This window comes from Pogona vitticeps, chromosome 3 (genome assembly GCF_051106095.1).
Source record: "Pogona vitticeps strain Pit_001003342236 chromosome 3, PviZW2.1, whole genome shotgun sequence".
Classification (NCBI taxonomy): Eukaryota; Metazoa; Chordata; class Lepidosauria; order Squamata; family Agamidae; genus Pogona; species Pogona vitticeps.
Genome location: NC_135785.1, coordinates 259,560,831 through 259,576,875, shown reverse-complemented (window position 1 = coordinate 259,576,875; position 16,045 = coordinate 259,560,831). Strand labels below are relative to the sequence as shown.

At 44.0% G+C, this 16,045-nt stretch overlaps 1 protein-coding gene across 13 annotated transcripts in view; it reads right to left on the bottom strand.

The window, feature by feature from the left end:
- The window catches only part of TENM4 (teneurin transmembrane protein 4), a 427,285-nt gene that overhangs the window by 129,573 nt on the left and 281,667 nt on the right, over window positions 1-16,045 (bottom strand). For all 13 annotated transcript variants that reach the window (XM_078390190.1, XM_078390188.1, XM_078390192.1 and 10 more), the window contains 2 exons: window positions 14,033-14,233; window positions 78-263 (listed from right to left, as the gene is read on the bottom strand). In XM_078390190.1, coding sequence (XP_078246316.1) covers window positions 78-263; window positions 14,033-14,233 — 387 coding nt within the window. The remainder of the gene's footprint in view (window positions 1-77; window positions 264-14,032; window positions 14,234-16,045) is intronic.

The following is a 16,045-nucleotide window of genomic DNA, read 5'->3' as shown; positions in this document are numbered from 1 at the left end:
CCTCCTGCTCCCCACGGATTATTGATTTTCAGTGGGTTTGGCTTTCTTTTCTGAAAAAAAAGGTATTTCCCCCCTACCAATCGTGCAGTGTTCTCCGTTCCAGCCTGGGCTGCATTCACACTTGCCGTCCCGGCAGGTCCCATGCTCATGGCAGCGGGGGTGACACGCTCGCTGGTCACAGGCGGCCCCCATCCACCCTTCCTCGCAGCGGCAGGTGCCTCCGACACAAACGCCATGCCCTCCGCAGTCGGCGGCACAAATCTCTGTGGAAGAGAAGAAAGGGAAGAGGCCAGGGGTGGGGAAGGAGGGGAGGGGGGGGTAAAAAGAAAAATGCAGAGCGTTAGGGTTACGAAACAGCAGCCACACTTCACTACCTCGCCTGACGGAGAAAGAAAAGAGAAATTCCTAGGGCTCGTAAAGCGCTAATCCTTTCTGACCATAAGAGTAAGCAGATGACAAAAAGAGGAGACGGACATGAATCGGGTGAAGGTCTGCCAGCCACGGAACCTCCCGTTTGCTTTCTAAGGCCATCCTGCTCCTGTAGCTTTTGGTTGAGCCAGCCAAATCCAAACAGGGGGGAAAGGTTTCCCCCAAAGGAAAAGAACCAAAGTAATTTTTTTTTAAATTAAAAACTAGTCAAGTGTGGACCCAAAGCGGCACGAAATCACCCGAAAATAAAGTGTTGGTCAGAGAAAAGGAGGGGGGGGGTCCTGATCTTAAATGAGGGATTTGCTTTGGGTCTCTGCTTGCAGGAGGTGAAGGGTAGCCTAATGCGAACATTAAGTCATGAATCAAATAACTGTTGACCTGGAAGGGCCCCAAAGGATACCAAAATCCAGGGAATCAAAATTCAGTCTGTTCCCCTCTCTTCCCAATACTGTGGCAGGATCTCTCGTTCCTCACCCGCGCCACAATGGCTTTGTCCGTGTGCAGTGCACATTCTCATATTTTATTGGTGTCACCCTTACCCTTGAGTCTAATGTTTCTTTTGTTCTGGGAAAAGACACTTATGGCAGCTAAGAAGCAAGAAGATCTTGATGATGGCAAATTAGACAACACAGTGGTGCCTTGTTCAGCGATCGCTCCGTTTTATGGCAAAATCGCTTAGCGACACTTTTTGCGATCGCAAAAGTGATCACTTTGCGATGTTTCCTATGGGGAAAATTCGCTTTGCCCCCATTTTCGGCCAGCTGATCGGCGGTTCCAAAATGGCTGCTGGGAAAAAAATGGGCGCCTGCTGTTTTGCCTCGCTTTAGAGGCACCGAAAATGGCCGCCGCAATGGAGGATTTTCGCATAAGGTTAGTTTTTAAGCCCATAGGAACGCATTAAACACATTTTAATGTGTTTCTATGGGCTTTTAAAAATCTATTAGCGATGTTATTGCTTAGCAGCGATTTTTGCTGCACGGATTGATTCTGGGCTTCCTAATAATGGCCCAGCAGGCAGGCCATGTGCACTCCCTGTCATTCTCTGAATTAGACTTGTGTTTAGATTTATCCAGATGGGAATCCACACATGCCTATTTTGCACTGCTGATCAATTCCCTAGAGAATGCACCCATCCTGAATTCCTAAGTATTTTTAAGTATCTACTCTGATTAGTACTTATCGGATACTATGGTCTTTTGGGTTTGGCTTTTTCCGAAACAGGACAAATATCTGCCCGCCGGATGACAATAAAGTAAGCGAGAAGCAAATTGTAGAAATCTGTGAAAACACCTTTGTGTAGATTTTTTTAATGCACCATTGGTTTGTGAACAGAGCCCTCTGCACGACAACATTTCTGTAGGTGCAGAACAGAGACCTCACAAGACTTTGCTAAACGTTTGCTCACAACGAACACGTTGGAATAAGCACTCTTGAGTAATAAGGCACCCCATTGTGCATAGACAGGCCTTCCCGAAACAGCCTAAGAAGAAGAAATGATGCTCCGGCAAGGCCTTGAAGGCCTTTGAAAACCTTTCTTCTCTCTGCATTTGCTGATCAGGTGGGGTTTGGTGGGGTTTTTTTGTCCCAGCATTGGGACGTTCCCTTTGAGGTAGGAAGAAAGGAAGCTGGAGCGCTCCCTGAGGTGTCCCCCACACACGCTGATTTGCTCATGAAGGTGTTGGTGTTGGGCGAAGCGAATGCAATGAGGTGATGCTCAATTCAGAAGCGAGCGGAGAGCAAAGTTGCTCTAAAAGTACTCAATTAAAGAGGGGCAGCAATTCCCGGCTATTGTGCGAACACACCATCGTAGCCGTAGCTTAGCAAAGGCCAATCCCTAATGGAAGAATTAGAGATGAGCTCTCGAAACGGCCTCATTGTCTGATTGGAAACAATAGGACTGATGGATTTATGGGCATCCAACTCAACCTAGATGAGGGGAAAGAAAGAATACCCTTGAAGTTTGAATGGAAGCGAAAGCTCTTGACAGATAAATCCCGTCTAAGACGGCACGGCATTATTAGCATCAGCTCAACCATATTATCTCCATGGCTTTGCAAAGAAAATGCATCAGTTTTGGGGCACAAATGATTCTTCAGAATATTAACCCCAAGGCTTTCCCTGAAGCTACACGATACAGCTACAGCGAGTCAAGCTCTGGTCAATGCTAGTATGAGGATCTGACCGGAAGCCCTATATACCGTATATATACACCATTATTTTCATGAAATAGAAGTCTCAATATACAGTATTTGTATTTCATATACTGTATATGAAATAACATCATGAAATGCAAACATAGCGACTTCTATTTCATGATAAATAATGGTGCAATGCAGATAAAAACAACAAGATAATGTGTGAACTCCATTGTAACTGGAGATGCCATGGATTCATCCTGAAAAAAAAAAAATTGGAGATGGGAAACCTTTTGTTTCTCGAAAATCCCATTGCCAGCAAGGCTGCTAGCCATACTACCTGTGGGATATTGGGTGTCATCCAGCTTTTCAAGGATTTTGCTCCACATTTCTCCGATACATAAAGCAAGGAGTTGTGCAGATGGGTGATTTAAAACTCTGTTTAACAACTGTGCAGATAAAATGAATGGAGCTGGCTGAGTCTATTAGGTGCTGTTTAACACATACCACAAGCCGCTGATCTATGAGCTTGAAGGAATTTTTTTAAAGAGAATTATAGGGAAGGAATTTGATAACATTCTATTGTCTTCGCCAGTGGTTCTTAACGTGGGCAATAATGCCCCCCAGGGGGTGATTTCATTTTTCAGGGGGGCGGTAGAATGAAAAGGGGCGGTGTGGGGGCGCTGGAGCAGAAGGGGGGCGGTAGAGGGGCGCTGGAGCAAGTCAAACCTATGAAGATGGCTGCAGCATTTTTAAAGTGTGCATGAATATATATTTTCTTCCAATTTTAATTTAGTTTCAGACTATTTGTCTTGAAATTTTTAGTTCCTGCATTTGTTTTTATGCCCTTTTTATATTTCTTTTTGCGTCTTAAAATTCACTTGCAACTAAATCATTAAATGTTACTTTTTGGGGGGCATTTCATTTTCTTGGAATTTAATTGTGTTTTCAGGGGTCATTGGATTTAAGTGTCTTTTAAAAATATAATTAATTAATTAATTAATTAATTAATTAATTAATTAAATAATTAAATAAATAAATAAATAAATAAATAAATAAGATATCATCACCGCGGGGAGGGGGGCGATGATAACTTCCTCAATGGCTCAAGGGGGCGTTTCTTTCAAAAAGGTTAAGAACCACTGCCTTTAAGTAAGAGAGTAACAAAACTTAGGGGAGCTGTGAGAAACCTTCCTTGACATTCTTTACCACTTTAAAGATTTTTTTAAAAAATATTATTCTTCATTTGAAAAATTAAATTTTTATAGTATTTAGAAGAACCTATAAGAGTCCCCTGGACTGCAAGGAGAACAAACTTATCCATTTTGAAGGAAATCAACCCTGAGTGCTCACTGGAAGGATAGATCCTGAAGCTGAGGCTCCAATACTTTGGCCATCTCATGAGAAGAGAAGACTCTCTGGAAAAGACCCTGATGTTGGGAAAGTGTGAATGCAAGAGGAGAAGGGGACGACAGAGAATGAGATGGTTGGACAGTGTCAGCAAAGCGACCAGCATGAATTTGACCCAACTCTAGGAGGCAGTGGAAGACAGGAGGGCCTGCCGTGCTCTGGTCCATGGGGTCACGAAGAGTCGGACACGACTTAACGACTAAACAACAACAATATAAGAGGGAGGGTTTCAAGAAGAGTATTTTGACAGAGTAGTAATTTTTCTTTGGGGTGTAGGCAAGAGCTAAAAATGGGGAATTCTGTATTATTTCTTTTCCTCTCTGAAATGGCAATGTTTACTTGTTTTAAGTTTATGTTACATTTTATACGAGTACAGTATGTATGAATGGCAGGATTACAAAATATAATGGCAAACAGAGAAGGAAAAATGGACTGCTGCTTCTGTGTTTTGCTGGTAAGATACACAACACCTTTGATGTGCATAAAAAGATCAAGGAGGTAGGAGACATATTGGGGGGTCGGGATGAACAATGTCCACTACAGATGAGTACGAATAATTCTCTGATACTTCACGGCAACTGAGAAATTCGCAGATGGGCTACACCTTTATCAGGACGAAGGATATAAATTCACTAAACATGCAAAGTTTGCATCCTTCGCCTCTCTGCCTGACCTTACCTGACCATTCTGCTTAAAATTCACTTCCCAGCTTGCTCACTTCAAAAGGTTTTGCCCACCTGTAGAGATCTTTCTCTTCAGGAAAACTTTCCCTTAATGGCTGCCTGCCTGAGTGGAATATTTAAATGGACAGTTCTGCCTTACTGCTGTGAATGTGTTTTTGCTGTTGATTTTGTTTATTTTTGTGTGTGTATGTTAATTGTTTGATCCTTTTTAGTATTCATATACTTGTTTTTAGTTTTAAGTATTATCCTTTAATTGTGTTAGCTGCCTTGGGTTCTTAAGGAGAAAGGAGGGGTAATCTATCTTGATCTATCAATGATCGCATGGTAAAAGAAAAAAAAAAGGAAACAAAATTATTTTCATATGTAATACCAGAGCTGCCTACTAGAGGGAGCCAGAGACCCTGTTATGTATTCGCAATAATTCATAGCATGATCTCTGGCTCCCTCTAGAGGCCAGTTTGGACAATACATGAAAAAATAATTTTTCTCTAGATTTTTCTCTTTGAAGATTTTCAATATTTTCAGACTGTGGATATGTGAAACCGCAAATTCTGATCACACAGCTATGGGTGTCCTACTGTCCAGTTGGTGAATTCTGGAATGTCTGTTCCAAAGCTGCATACCTCTAGTCTGCTGTGAAACACTGTGGACTATTCTCCTTATCTATCCTGCAGTCAATTTGTTCTGGAGACAATTTCATTTATTTATTTAATTTCCATACTACCTATTTGGCAAGCCAGGCTACTCTGGGCGGTTTACATAATAATAAGCGGTCCACACCAATACTATTTAGTACAAACAGCTTGGATGCACACACTCGTAACGTGGGGCATGGGAGGAAGGCAATGAAAAATCAGTTTAGGTAGCGTCTGAGCATCAGAAATGAATGAGAAAAAGGACAGGTGGGAAGAAAGAGGATTTTAATGCTCTTATTACAATACCAGCAGCCTTTGTGGGCAAACTGCTTTATGCCGACACTGCTCTTCTGGATTGGATCTAAAACACCCTCTGTGGGCATTAAAGCCTTTTTCCATTAACAAATATTTTCCCACCAGCTGTCCTTCCCCCAATGCTGAAAAGGTGGTTAAACATTTCCTTTCATCTTTAATCTCTTTTACTGTTTGCGAGAACAGCTGAGCCGTTCTCCTGTGCTATCTCAAGGAGCATTTTGGACGCCTGCTGCTGGCATCTTGTGCAGATTTCATTTGGCTCCGTTGCTCCAAAGCCTCATGTCGGAGGGGATCTGATCAAGGCTGAAGGCCTCAGCTTTCCTCTTGGGACTTCAGGATGAGTTTTTTTTTCTTTGACCTTGGACTCAAGGGTAACAGGTTGCTCATTGGAAGGGATTTGCTGGAAAGGACCTTGCAGAAAATTGCTGGGCTTGCAGATTTGCAATTCGTCCCCTCTCGTCACATTATAGGAAAAGGTGCAAACCAGGGAATCCGCTGCAGCAAGAAATTTGCAGAATGGGGAACAGAGAGACCCACTCGATGTAGGACTAGCACGAGAAGAACACTCACCGAGAAACAGTGAGCACCCTAAACAGCTCATTAGCTCATGCAGATCTTGAGAACGTTGCATTTTTAAGATGATAACTCCCAGCATCTCCCAGTCAAAAGAAGCACTGGTGGATTTCAGAAGCCAAGCTATTCAAAAAAAGAATTTTTCCAAGCCCTGAGCAGACGGAGAGGATTCAGAAAAGCAGACTGCTAGTACTGGGTATCAAAATAAGCTGGGGGGGGAGGAGCCTTCATTCGGGCACAGCTCAAAAATGAAGAGGATTTTTAAAAACCACATTTCTTGCCACAATAGAGAATTCAAAATGGTCCCTCCACCGCTGAGATGCTGCATTGTGCATCATTACAACAGGAGAAGGGCATGCAGCCGTGGCTTCCCAAAAACTGTATTACATGAAAACAATACATCATCTTTATTTCGAAATAAGCTGCTCCTGCCAACCAAACACTCCTTTTCAGCTGTTGAAAGCAATCACTCAAGAGCTGAAGGCAAGCTGTTTAAGCAACCAACTGTTGATTCCCTAGGGTTAGGGAGAGAGTACCAGCAGCTACGTCAATGTATGACCCACTTAAAAAAATGCCCAGTATTTTGTCTCTTGGCCCAGCCTTTGATCCTAGCGAATATGGATTGCTCAGAATGTTCCTTCCCGGCACCAGAAAAACTAGAGGACGTAAGAGTGTTCCCAGGGCTTGCAACACAAGTGTGCAAATGGCAACCTGTTTTTTGTTGTTAGCTGCCTAGAGTGGTCCTCACTGACCAGATAGGCGGGGTATAAATTAAATAAATAAATAAATAAATAAAATAAATAAACTTGCTTGATGGCTTTGGACGAATATAAACAGCACCCAGAAAGCCAATGTCTTCCTTCTGTAGCTTAAGTGCAGGTGGAGTATGTCCCTTTTTTTTGGGGGGGGGGGACCCAGGTCCTTTATGCATTCTCAGTTCATTGAACTCAGCACAGTAACCTGTATGGATTCAGAGGACTGCCATCTGTTTATTTCTGCAGCCCACCAATTCATTGTCGGGAGGGGGCAAATTCTTCCTTTGCATTTTTTTTGGGGAAGGTAAGGGAGAACAGAAGAGCAGGGGTTTGCCTGAACCCTGATGTCCACAGAAGGGCACCAATTTCTCAACATTCATTCATTCATTCATTCATTCATTCATTCATTCATTCATTCACTCATTCATTCATTTGATTTTTACCCCGCCCCTCTAGACATCCTCCTCCTCCTATAAGGGGTTTTCTCCCTTAAGAATATTTTATGTGTTTCTATCAAGGAGAAGATATTGCCGTTTTTAAACTCCTAGCAACAGTCAACGGGGAGACAAAAAGTACTAGGTTTCCGAATGAAGAATCTCACCCAGGTTAAATCGGGTGGCTTCTAAATTCTGTTTTCTGAACCGCTCAGCTGGGGATTCAACCAAATCTTGTGATCTAGTCTTTTTTGTTCCACAAGTTTGTTTTTCCTACTTCAGCAGGAACAAACGTGAGCATTTGGCAGAAACAAATATTCCAACTTGATGGTTTGCAGTATCAGAGAGAAAGAATACATCTGTATGCAAGTGGAACCAATGAGAACTAGGCATTTCTCCCCGCTAATTTCCTGGAACTGTAGACTGCTGGATTGCTAGCATGATGCTGATTTTTCTTTTTTAAAAACCATCCTATCCATTGACAACTTTCATGTCATGTTAATCAGAAGAAAAGACCCCTCCATATGAAGTCAAACTGTTAAGGCAATTGAGGACCCTGGAACTGCAGTAAATTCTCTCTCTCCAGATGATCCTTATTAGACAACTCCGTTTATCTCCTTAGTTATCCTCCACCTTGCTTCCGGAAATTTTAATTCAGAAAAATGACTGAAAAACCCCATGACATACTGCAATCACACCGGTTGGAAATAACATTTTGGTTTTATCTCTCTCACACAGTTCCACGTACACTCACAAATTATTTCTCTCTCAAACAACTAATTCCCACTGTGCCTTCACTTCTCCTGAACACTTCCAGCTGGGCTTTTTAAAATATATCACCAGCTTAACAAGTAGCTAAAGCAGCCTTCTTGTCCTCCAGATGTTTGGGGCTAAAACCTCCATTACTTTGACCCTTGCCCATGCGGTGGGGAGGCTGACGGGAGTTCTGACCCAAAAGCATGGTGAAGACACTATGTTGGGAGGAGGTGATTTCTCCTGGTGGCGTGCACGTTCATGATTTTGGGTGGCAAACCTCAGAATTATCAAAGAATTCCCCTTGCAGAATTCTGGGAGTTGAGCTGTCATTAAAGTTATAAATTCAATTCAGTTCTTCATCTTTTTCCTTGTTATTTGCAGATCAATGACTGTTTTGTCAGTGGTTGGTCACCATGATTAGACTAAGTCTTTGTCTCTTCACTTTAAATCTTTTTATCTTTTAAAATTGTTAATTTGCTTATTTGAGTAGTGTGTTTAAAGTCTGCGAACCTTAATGTGTTACGGAGTGACTCTTCTCCACTAGCTTCCAGTCTGGTAAGCAAAAGTTTCAACAGCACTCTCTGGGGACAGTTTTTGAAATAAATATCTTGGAGTTTGGTAGTAGCTTTGTGTTTCTACCGTATCAATACCAAACCTTCATCATCTTTCCCTTATTCTTTCCTAGTTCCTAGACTCTTGTGGCAGAATCTTATCCTTTGACAGTCACTAATCAACAGACAGGGTCTTTGAGTGCAATATATTCGGGAAGTGAGTCTAGTTTAGTCATTATTAGCAGATTCCTCTTGCATTTCCTATTAGTGAACTTTGCTGGAAACATTTCCATGCCTTCAGGTGACACTGCATGAAATGAAATATTTTGACGGGCTAGGTGTTCCCAGGGTTAAGATCTGGTAAAAGTAAAACAAATATTCCAGTCTCAATGGATTATGTGTTCTCTCTGCACCTTTTGATGTTTAATTGGATCTCTGAGCGGATTAAAGCTTCTTAAAGAAGACAAAATCCTGCTGAACAGCCAGCACTCTTTATAACACTGCGTTTCCTTTCTACCAATTTATTTGTATCTCCCATTTGCTAAAGAAGCCAATGACATTACAGGGCTTGATTTGGTGTGTGTGGATGTGTGTTTCATGTGAATTTTGCAAATGCCTCTAAACCATACAACTGTACCAATGAGCAAGAAGAATTGGCAAAAATGGTCTGTCAACATTCACGTGGGTGTTGAAGGCACTCAAAAACTCCTGTGTGATCAGCAATGCACATGCGCATGCACGGATGCACGTGCGCACGCACACACAGACACATACACACTGTCAACATTCTCTATATTTTAGGGAATTCGCTGTAACAATGGTTGGGTCTACATGGACATTGCAAGAGAATAGAAAGATAGATTACATATATGTAGACAGATTTTGAATGTACCTCCCCCATTTAAAAACTCCCTGTAACTAGAAAACTAACACACCAGAGGGAAAGAGTTAAACCCACCCCCTTCTGCAGACTGCTGTTCTTCTATTTGTAGGAATATTTTGATGCTCTCAAAAGTTCCCCAGCAAGCAAGTCTCTTTGAATGACCTTGTCCATAAGACAGATTCTCCTGTGGATCTTTAGAGCCAGACAAGAAAGCAGTCCTTAAAGTATTACCCCATAGATAAAGGGTCATTGACTACGGCCTTCCATATGTTTCTGGTCTACACCTTCAGTCCCTCAACGCTGAATGTTTTCACAAGGGCTGGTAAGAATTGCAAGCCAAGAATATCTGGAGAGCCACAGCTACCTCTCCCTGCAGAAACTGGCTTTCTCATAATCAGTCTTTTTCTCTAGTGTTTTTTTTTTTTTTGCTCATTCCTGCCAGTCCCATAATTCTGCTCTTTACATGGTGCTTAGCAATATGTTCAAAGGTGCCTAATTCTTAATCTTAAACATGTGCCATTCCCCTTCCACCTCTGTTTTGCACCCGGAACCAGCTGCTGAGCTTTTGGGGGGTGGGTTTAGAAAAAGCAAAGTGAGGAGGAAAAAGCAAAGTAGACAGCAACAAAATAGATGCCGGAAGCCAAAACTCTGTCTTTCCTTGCTTTACAGTACAGTGGTGCCCCGCTTGATGCTTACCCCGCATGATGTCGAAATAGCTTTACGATGAGTTTTTTGCGGTTGCTATTGTGATCGCAAAATGATGGTTCCAATGTGTTTTTTTCGCTTGATGTCTATTAGGAGCCTGCTTCGCGAACTGTTCATTCGCTAAACGATGATTTTTCCGGCTCTGCAAAATGGCTTCCCTTCGTAAAATGGCTTCCCTCCCTTCGCAAAATGGCTGCCTTCCGGACCCCTGCTTCGGAAGGCAGCAATTAAAAACAGCTGATCGGCGGTTCTCTATGGGCAATCTTCGTTGGACGATGAGGTATTTCCCCATTGGAACGCATTGACCGGTTTTCGGTGCATTACAATGGTTCCCCCCCCCCCGCTTGACAACGATTTCGCTTACCAGCAATTTTCCTGGAACAGATTAACGTCATCAAGCGGGGCACCACTGTATCTGGAGAGGATGAACTGGTATGTTTATCCATTCTAATAAGTATTTAAAAAGGCTTAAGATTAGGATGGAAAAAGGAGAAAAATCAATGGTCAGAATCCAGTTTGGCAAAACCCAACAGGAAATCAACCAAGCCATGTGAAATGTTGGGAGTAGGAGGGCGTCTGTCACATGACTGATTGTCCATTGATTGAGAAAATGTGCCATGTGATGGACACTCCCGCTCAGACCATAACCATGGTGTATGTGGGTTTTTAACCAGGATTCTGGCCCATGTCTATAATTTCTGAAGAAAAAGATGGATATTACAGTTCGAGGACCGGTTTTCCACAGCTGCCTCTCCTCCACTGTTATTATGAAGTACAACCCATTCCTTTCTCTGGCCCCACTACACGTTCAATCACGCACAAAAACAACTACTACCTGAGGTTGCTTATCAAAACATAACCTTTTCCTTTTATGGGTCTCTAAAACTCACCTCTAGTCACTTTCGGAGGGAGTGCAAAATTACACGCAACCCACCCTCTGAGCTTTCATTCATCACAGAGCTGTTCTTGATGTTAAAGTTATTATTCCTTCCTGCCTCGTGGCAAGAAATCTCTGCTAAGGTAGTTTGTAAACACCCATTTGTTACTCAGACCTCTCAAGTCTATGCAGTTTCAGCTCAACAAGATGGATTTATTCTCCGCACGCATTCTGTAGTCTGATCGGGCGCACGCAGCGGCTGATTTTGCAAGTCTGAAACATAGTGGGGAGAGCTATATGGGCTCTGTACAATCTGTACAGACACGGCAGCCCATGTGACGTTTTGGCACACAGTGGCAGGTGTGCACGTGCATTTTCAGTGTTTCTGTAGGACTGTAAGGATGCAAGGGACGTGCATAAGGACGTCCGTAAGGGACGTGGTGGCGCTGTGGGTTAAACCGCAGAAGCCTCTGTGCTGTAAGGTCTGTAGATCTTCAGCTGTAAGATTGAATCCACGTGACAGAGTGAGCTCCCGTCGCTTGTCCCAGCTCCTGCCCACCTAGCGGTCTGAAAGCATGCAAAGGCGAGTAGATAAATAGGGACCACCTCGGTGGGAAGGTAACAGCATTCCATATCTAAGTCGCACTGGCCTTGTGACCATGGAAGATTGTCTTCGGACAAACGCTGGCTCTATGGCTTGGAAACGGGGATGAGCACCGCCCCCTAGAGTCGAACACGACTGGACAAAAATTGTCAAGGGGACCTTTACCTTTACCTTAAGGATGCAAAGCCTTTTCTTTTAAAAACAAAAGCTACGGGAGCTGACAAGTGCCCACCAGCTCGTGATTCGAGCAGGGGAAGGGACACGTATTTATTGGGGGGTGGGGAGTAAGGTGTCCCCTGGTCCAATCTCAGATCAACTCTGGAAGTGCCATGCAGCAACTGCCTAAAGAATGGTTAAGAAAAGTTTGGAGAGAAGCAAAGGTGGGTGGAGTTGCCGAACAGCCTTTGAACTGCAGAGCGGGAAGGGCCCTTATGGGTCATCGAGCCGAGCTCCAATCAAGGCAACACCAGTGGGGAATTGACCTCCCAACCTCTGGCTCCTGTAGCCAGAGACTTAAGCCACTGAGCTATCCAGCAGTTGACAGAATAGATGAACCCGTGGTAGTTTATGTATTAAGGGGATGCACCACCTGATATATTGATAGGAGGTGCTCCCTTATGCATCTGTGAAGTACCTATAACATGAAATATAAGGAACCCATATAACCTAAGAGTTACAGGGAACGGGAGAACATTCAGTGTTATCTCCGGCTCCCAGTAGTGGCAGAAAAACCAAACAGATGTGGGCATCTCCAGGGCTTCTTGGTTTTATTTGCCATAAGCTTTTGTGCGCTGTGGTCCACTTTCCAACCCATAAAGATCTGTGCTTTATAATAATTAGGCCTAATAAGAAAGAGAGTGTGATGTAGGTCAGAATGCTGGATGAGGATGCAGAAGACCTAGTTTCAAAGCTCTCAGCCTACTCTATCTGACTGGGTTGCTGTGAAAGTAGAGGCAGGGTAGGGTTATCTATGCTGCCTTCAGGTCACTGGAAAAAAAGGTAGGATATAAATGCAACTAATACATTATCTCCCTACCTCCCTTCTTGGTCTTTCACACATCACAAAACTCTTTGCTGGTTCTACTGTAATAGACTCCAGACTGGGGTGGGCAAAATGTGGCCCTCCAGATGTTGCTGAACTGCAACTCCCATAATTCCTAGCCCACACAGCCAGTAGTGAGGAGAGTTGGGCCTAGCCCACACAGTGAGGAATGTTGGGATTTGCAGTTCAGCAACATCTGGAGGCCCGCACTTTGCCCAGGTCTGCTACAGACTAGCACAATTATCCTTCTGAAAATTACAAGAATACTAGATTGTGGTAGGTGGTGAGCATTTTTAAAAGTGTGAGGAAGTACCGTATTTTTCCGTGTATAAGACCCCCCTAATGTATAAGACGAGGTCTAATTTTGACCCTTGCCAGAGGCGGAGGAGCAGCCCCTTGCAGCTGCCCATTTACTGCTGCTGCCGCCACACGATCACCTCCTCCAACACCACTTGTGGGCTCCCTTCGGGCAGGGGACAAGGCGGCGGCATGAGCTGGAGATTAGCCCCGGCAGTGGTGCTGGAGGAGGTGATTGGGTGGCGGTGGCAATAGTCCATAGGCAGCCGTAAGAGGTGGCTGAGTGCAGCAGCTCCTTTGCCTCCTTCCATGTATAAGACGACCCTCAATTTTTCCTCTTATTTTGTTTTATAAATGGAAAAAATACGGTAATTTTTTTTAAAGGATCAAAGTAAACTTTATGCTGTGTACATAGCCTCTAATACATAAGGCATACAAATCCAATTACTGTGAAAGGAGACTACCAAAGAACACTTTATACGCAATTTTCCTTAAATGGTCAAGTGCTCCGTCACAAAGTCCTGCTCCACCACCTCGCCACAGTGTGTGGAGATGACTCTGGATTCTCACAGGCGACACCAATGGAGCGAACGCTCTGGCAAAATACACAAGGCTGGCTAGGCTTTTAAGTTATGGCCCTCAAGGTTATCTGTGTATCTTTCATCCAACAACCAGCCTAAGTAGCTGGAAAAAGCCCAGTCACCAGAAGGATGGTCATCGGTGGAAGATCATCAGTGGAAGGACTATACCCATCAGTGGAATCATCATCTTTAACATCTTCAGGGTAAACGTAAGAGTATAACACCCGACATCGCCCATTAAATCTAGACAAAAGGGCACTGAAGGAATATTGAGGCATGTCGGACCACAAATAGACATTTCCATTTAAGAGCTCAAAGATCTCTCAAGGTAGGGGTGAATTTAAGGGGCAACAACAGATATGATTACCAATTGAGCAGTCGTGTCCGGTCCAACTAGGGTCGCAACTACATAGGCCAGTTTCGGGCAGGAAAGTGCCGTGTCCGGAGCACTGGTCCAGGCATGTCGCTCTCGGGGTCTCGCAGTTCGTTCCCCCCCAGCCAACGGAGCAGTGGCATTCTCCTCTCACACACACACCGTGCCCAGAGCAGGTGGGGTCCATGCAATCCACTGTGGGGTGAAAAAAAGAGAGGAAAAGGTAGATGCAAAAATCTGAATTAATTCCATGTTAATGTCTTTTATCATCATCTCCACCATCATAACCAGAGCCTTTTATTCTGTACATTTTGTCAGATTATTCATATGTACATATGCGGAACATTAAAAGTATATGAAAATGTTTTCAAGGAAATCTCATTGTGAACTGCAGATGAAATAAAAGCCACTCCTCCCGTTTTATTCTAGCAACAACTTTCCATCCTCTCCTCCGAGGTGCACGAGAACAACTTTAAAACATTGAGGATATTGATTGATCATGTATCTCGTAAACTTGTATCTCGTAAACACCATGATTGGGAGACAGAAGACAGACAGATACGGTCTGTGGCATTTTGTAGGCTTCTGCCAAAGATTCTGTGATCTCCCAAAGTGCACTGTGGTGCAAAGCAGTGGAAAGAGCGGATACGCTTTGCTTCAGGAGACCTGGTTTCAAATCTCCACTTGGCCAAAAAAAACACACTGGGGCTGGCAATAGGACAGAACTCACCTAACCTGAAAATCCTATTGGGGTCCCTGTAACTGAGAAGATACTTGACAGCGCATAAACATATTCGAGTAAACTTAGAATGAGGCCTCCTGATGCTTCTAGCCCGTAAAATTGTCATCTAAAAACAAAGTGTATCCTCATGCTTTTGATCGGTCCCTGGTGACTGAGGAATTTGAATCTTTAATTCCCACATTTTGAGAAACTTGGTGTGTGTGCGCACAAGCGCTAGTGCAGCCCAGTAAGTCCAGGGTATGTGTGGAAGATGCCACCACATTTCCCTAGCCCCGGATTAAATGGATCACCTATCCAATATCATAAGGAAATGACGATGTCCTTAAGAGGTGTTATTCACATCAATCTACAGCATGTTATGCTCTTTCTGCCAAGTTATAAACTGGCTTTTCAAGCACTCTTCCTGTGGCAAGTGGCTGTTGCACCACCTGGGATACTGTTGTATGACCATCAGAGCAAAAGGGGGAAAAGCTCAGTAGTGATTAAAGTGCTAAAAGTGAAGACGCGGATTTCAGAACTCAAGTCCTAGTAGACCTGGCCTTCGTCTTGCTCAGAAGGAGCAGCGATCTCCGAGAGGGGAGAGCCAGGAGCAAGCGTGACAGAGCTTTACATCCTCAGCAGATGGTTCAACCGTAGAGAACAAAGATTGCCGCTGAACTGACAAGGGGCTATGGCTAGGCAATTAATCATCCTCTCTTGAAGGCCAATAGGGGAACGAGAAGGTAAGCTGTTATGGAGGGGGGGTCTCCATCACAGAAGGCAGAGCGCTCTGCTACCTCAGCGTTAATGCAAGATTATAGGAGGGACGGCAACTCTGCCGGGACACCCCATTCATCATAATCCCAGGGCCATTTTTCATGTTGAAACAAGGCCTTTCAGAAGACGCCATGCACAATGGCCACTTTAATCTTGCCCTCACTGGCCATATTGCTTCAGATGGCTGCCACCGTGGCAAGGGTCCTGGGATAGGCTCAGAAAGTTTGGCTGCTCTCTTTGTTTTTCTAAATGCTTTCATGTGCTTTCCCCTTCATCCCACCCCGCCCCACCCCGCCCATGCCCGCCACTTTCTCCCATTTTTTTTTTAGGAAGTCCTGCTCTGCAGATTCAATTGCTCAGCTGCAGGCAAGCTTAAGGCATCTGGTGGACCTTTTTCAGCTCCTGCCTCTGGTCTGGTCATTGCTGCAAACAGCAGAAGCAACAATTTAGGGCACAAGCCACTAAGGAACTCTTCCTGTTGCCGCTGTTCATTTCCACTGGGCAAAGAT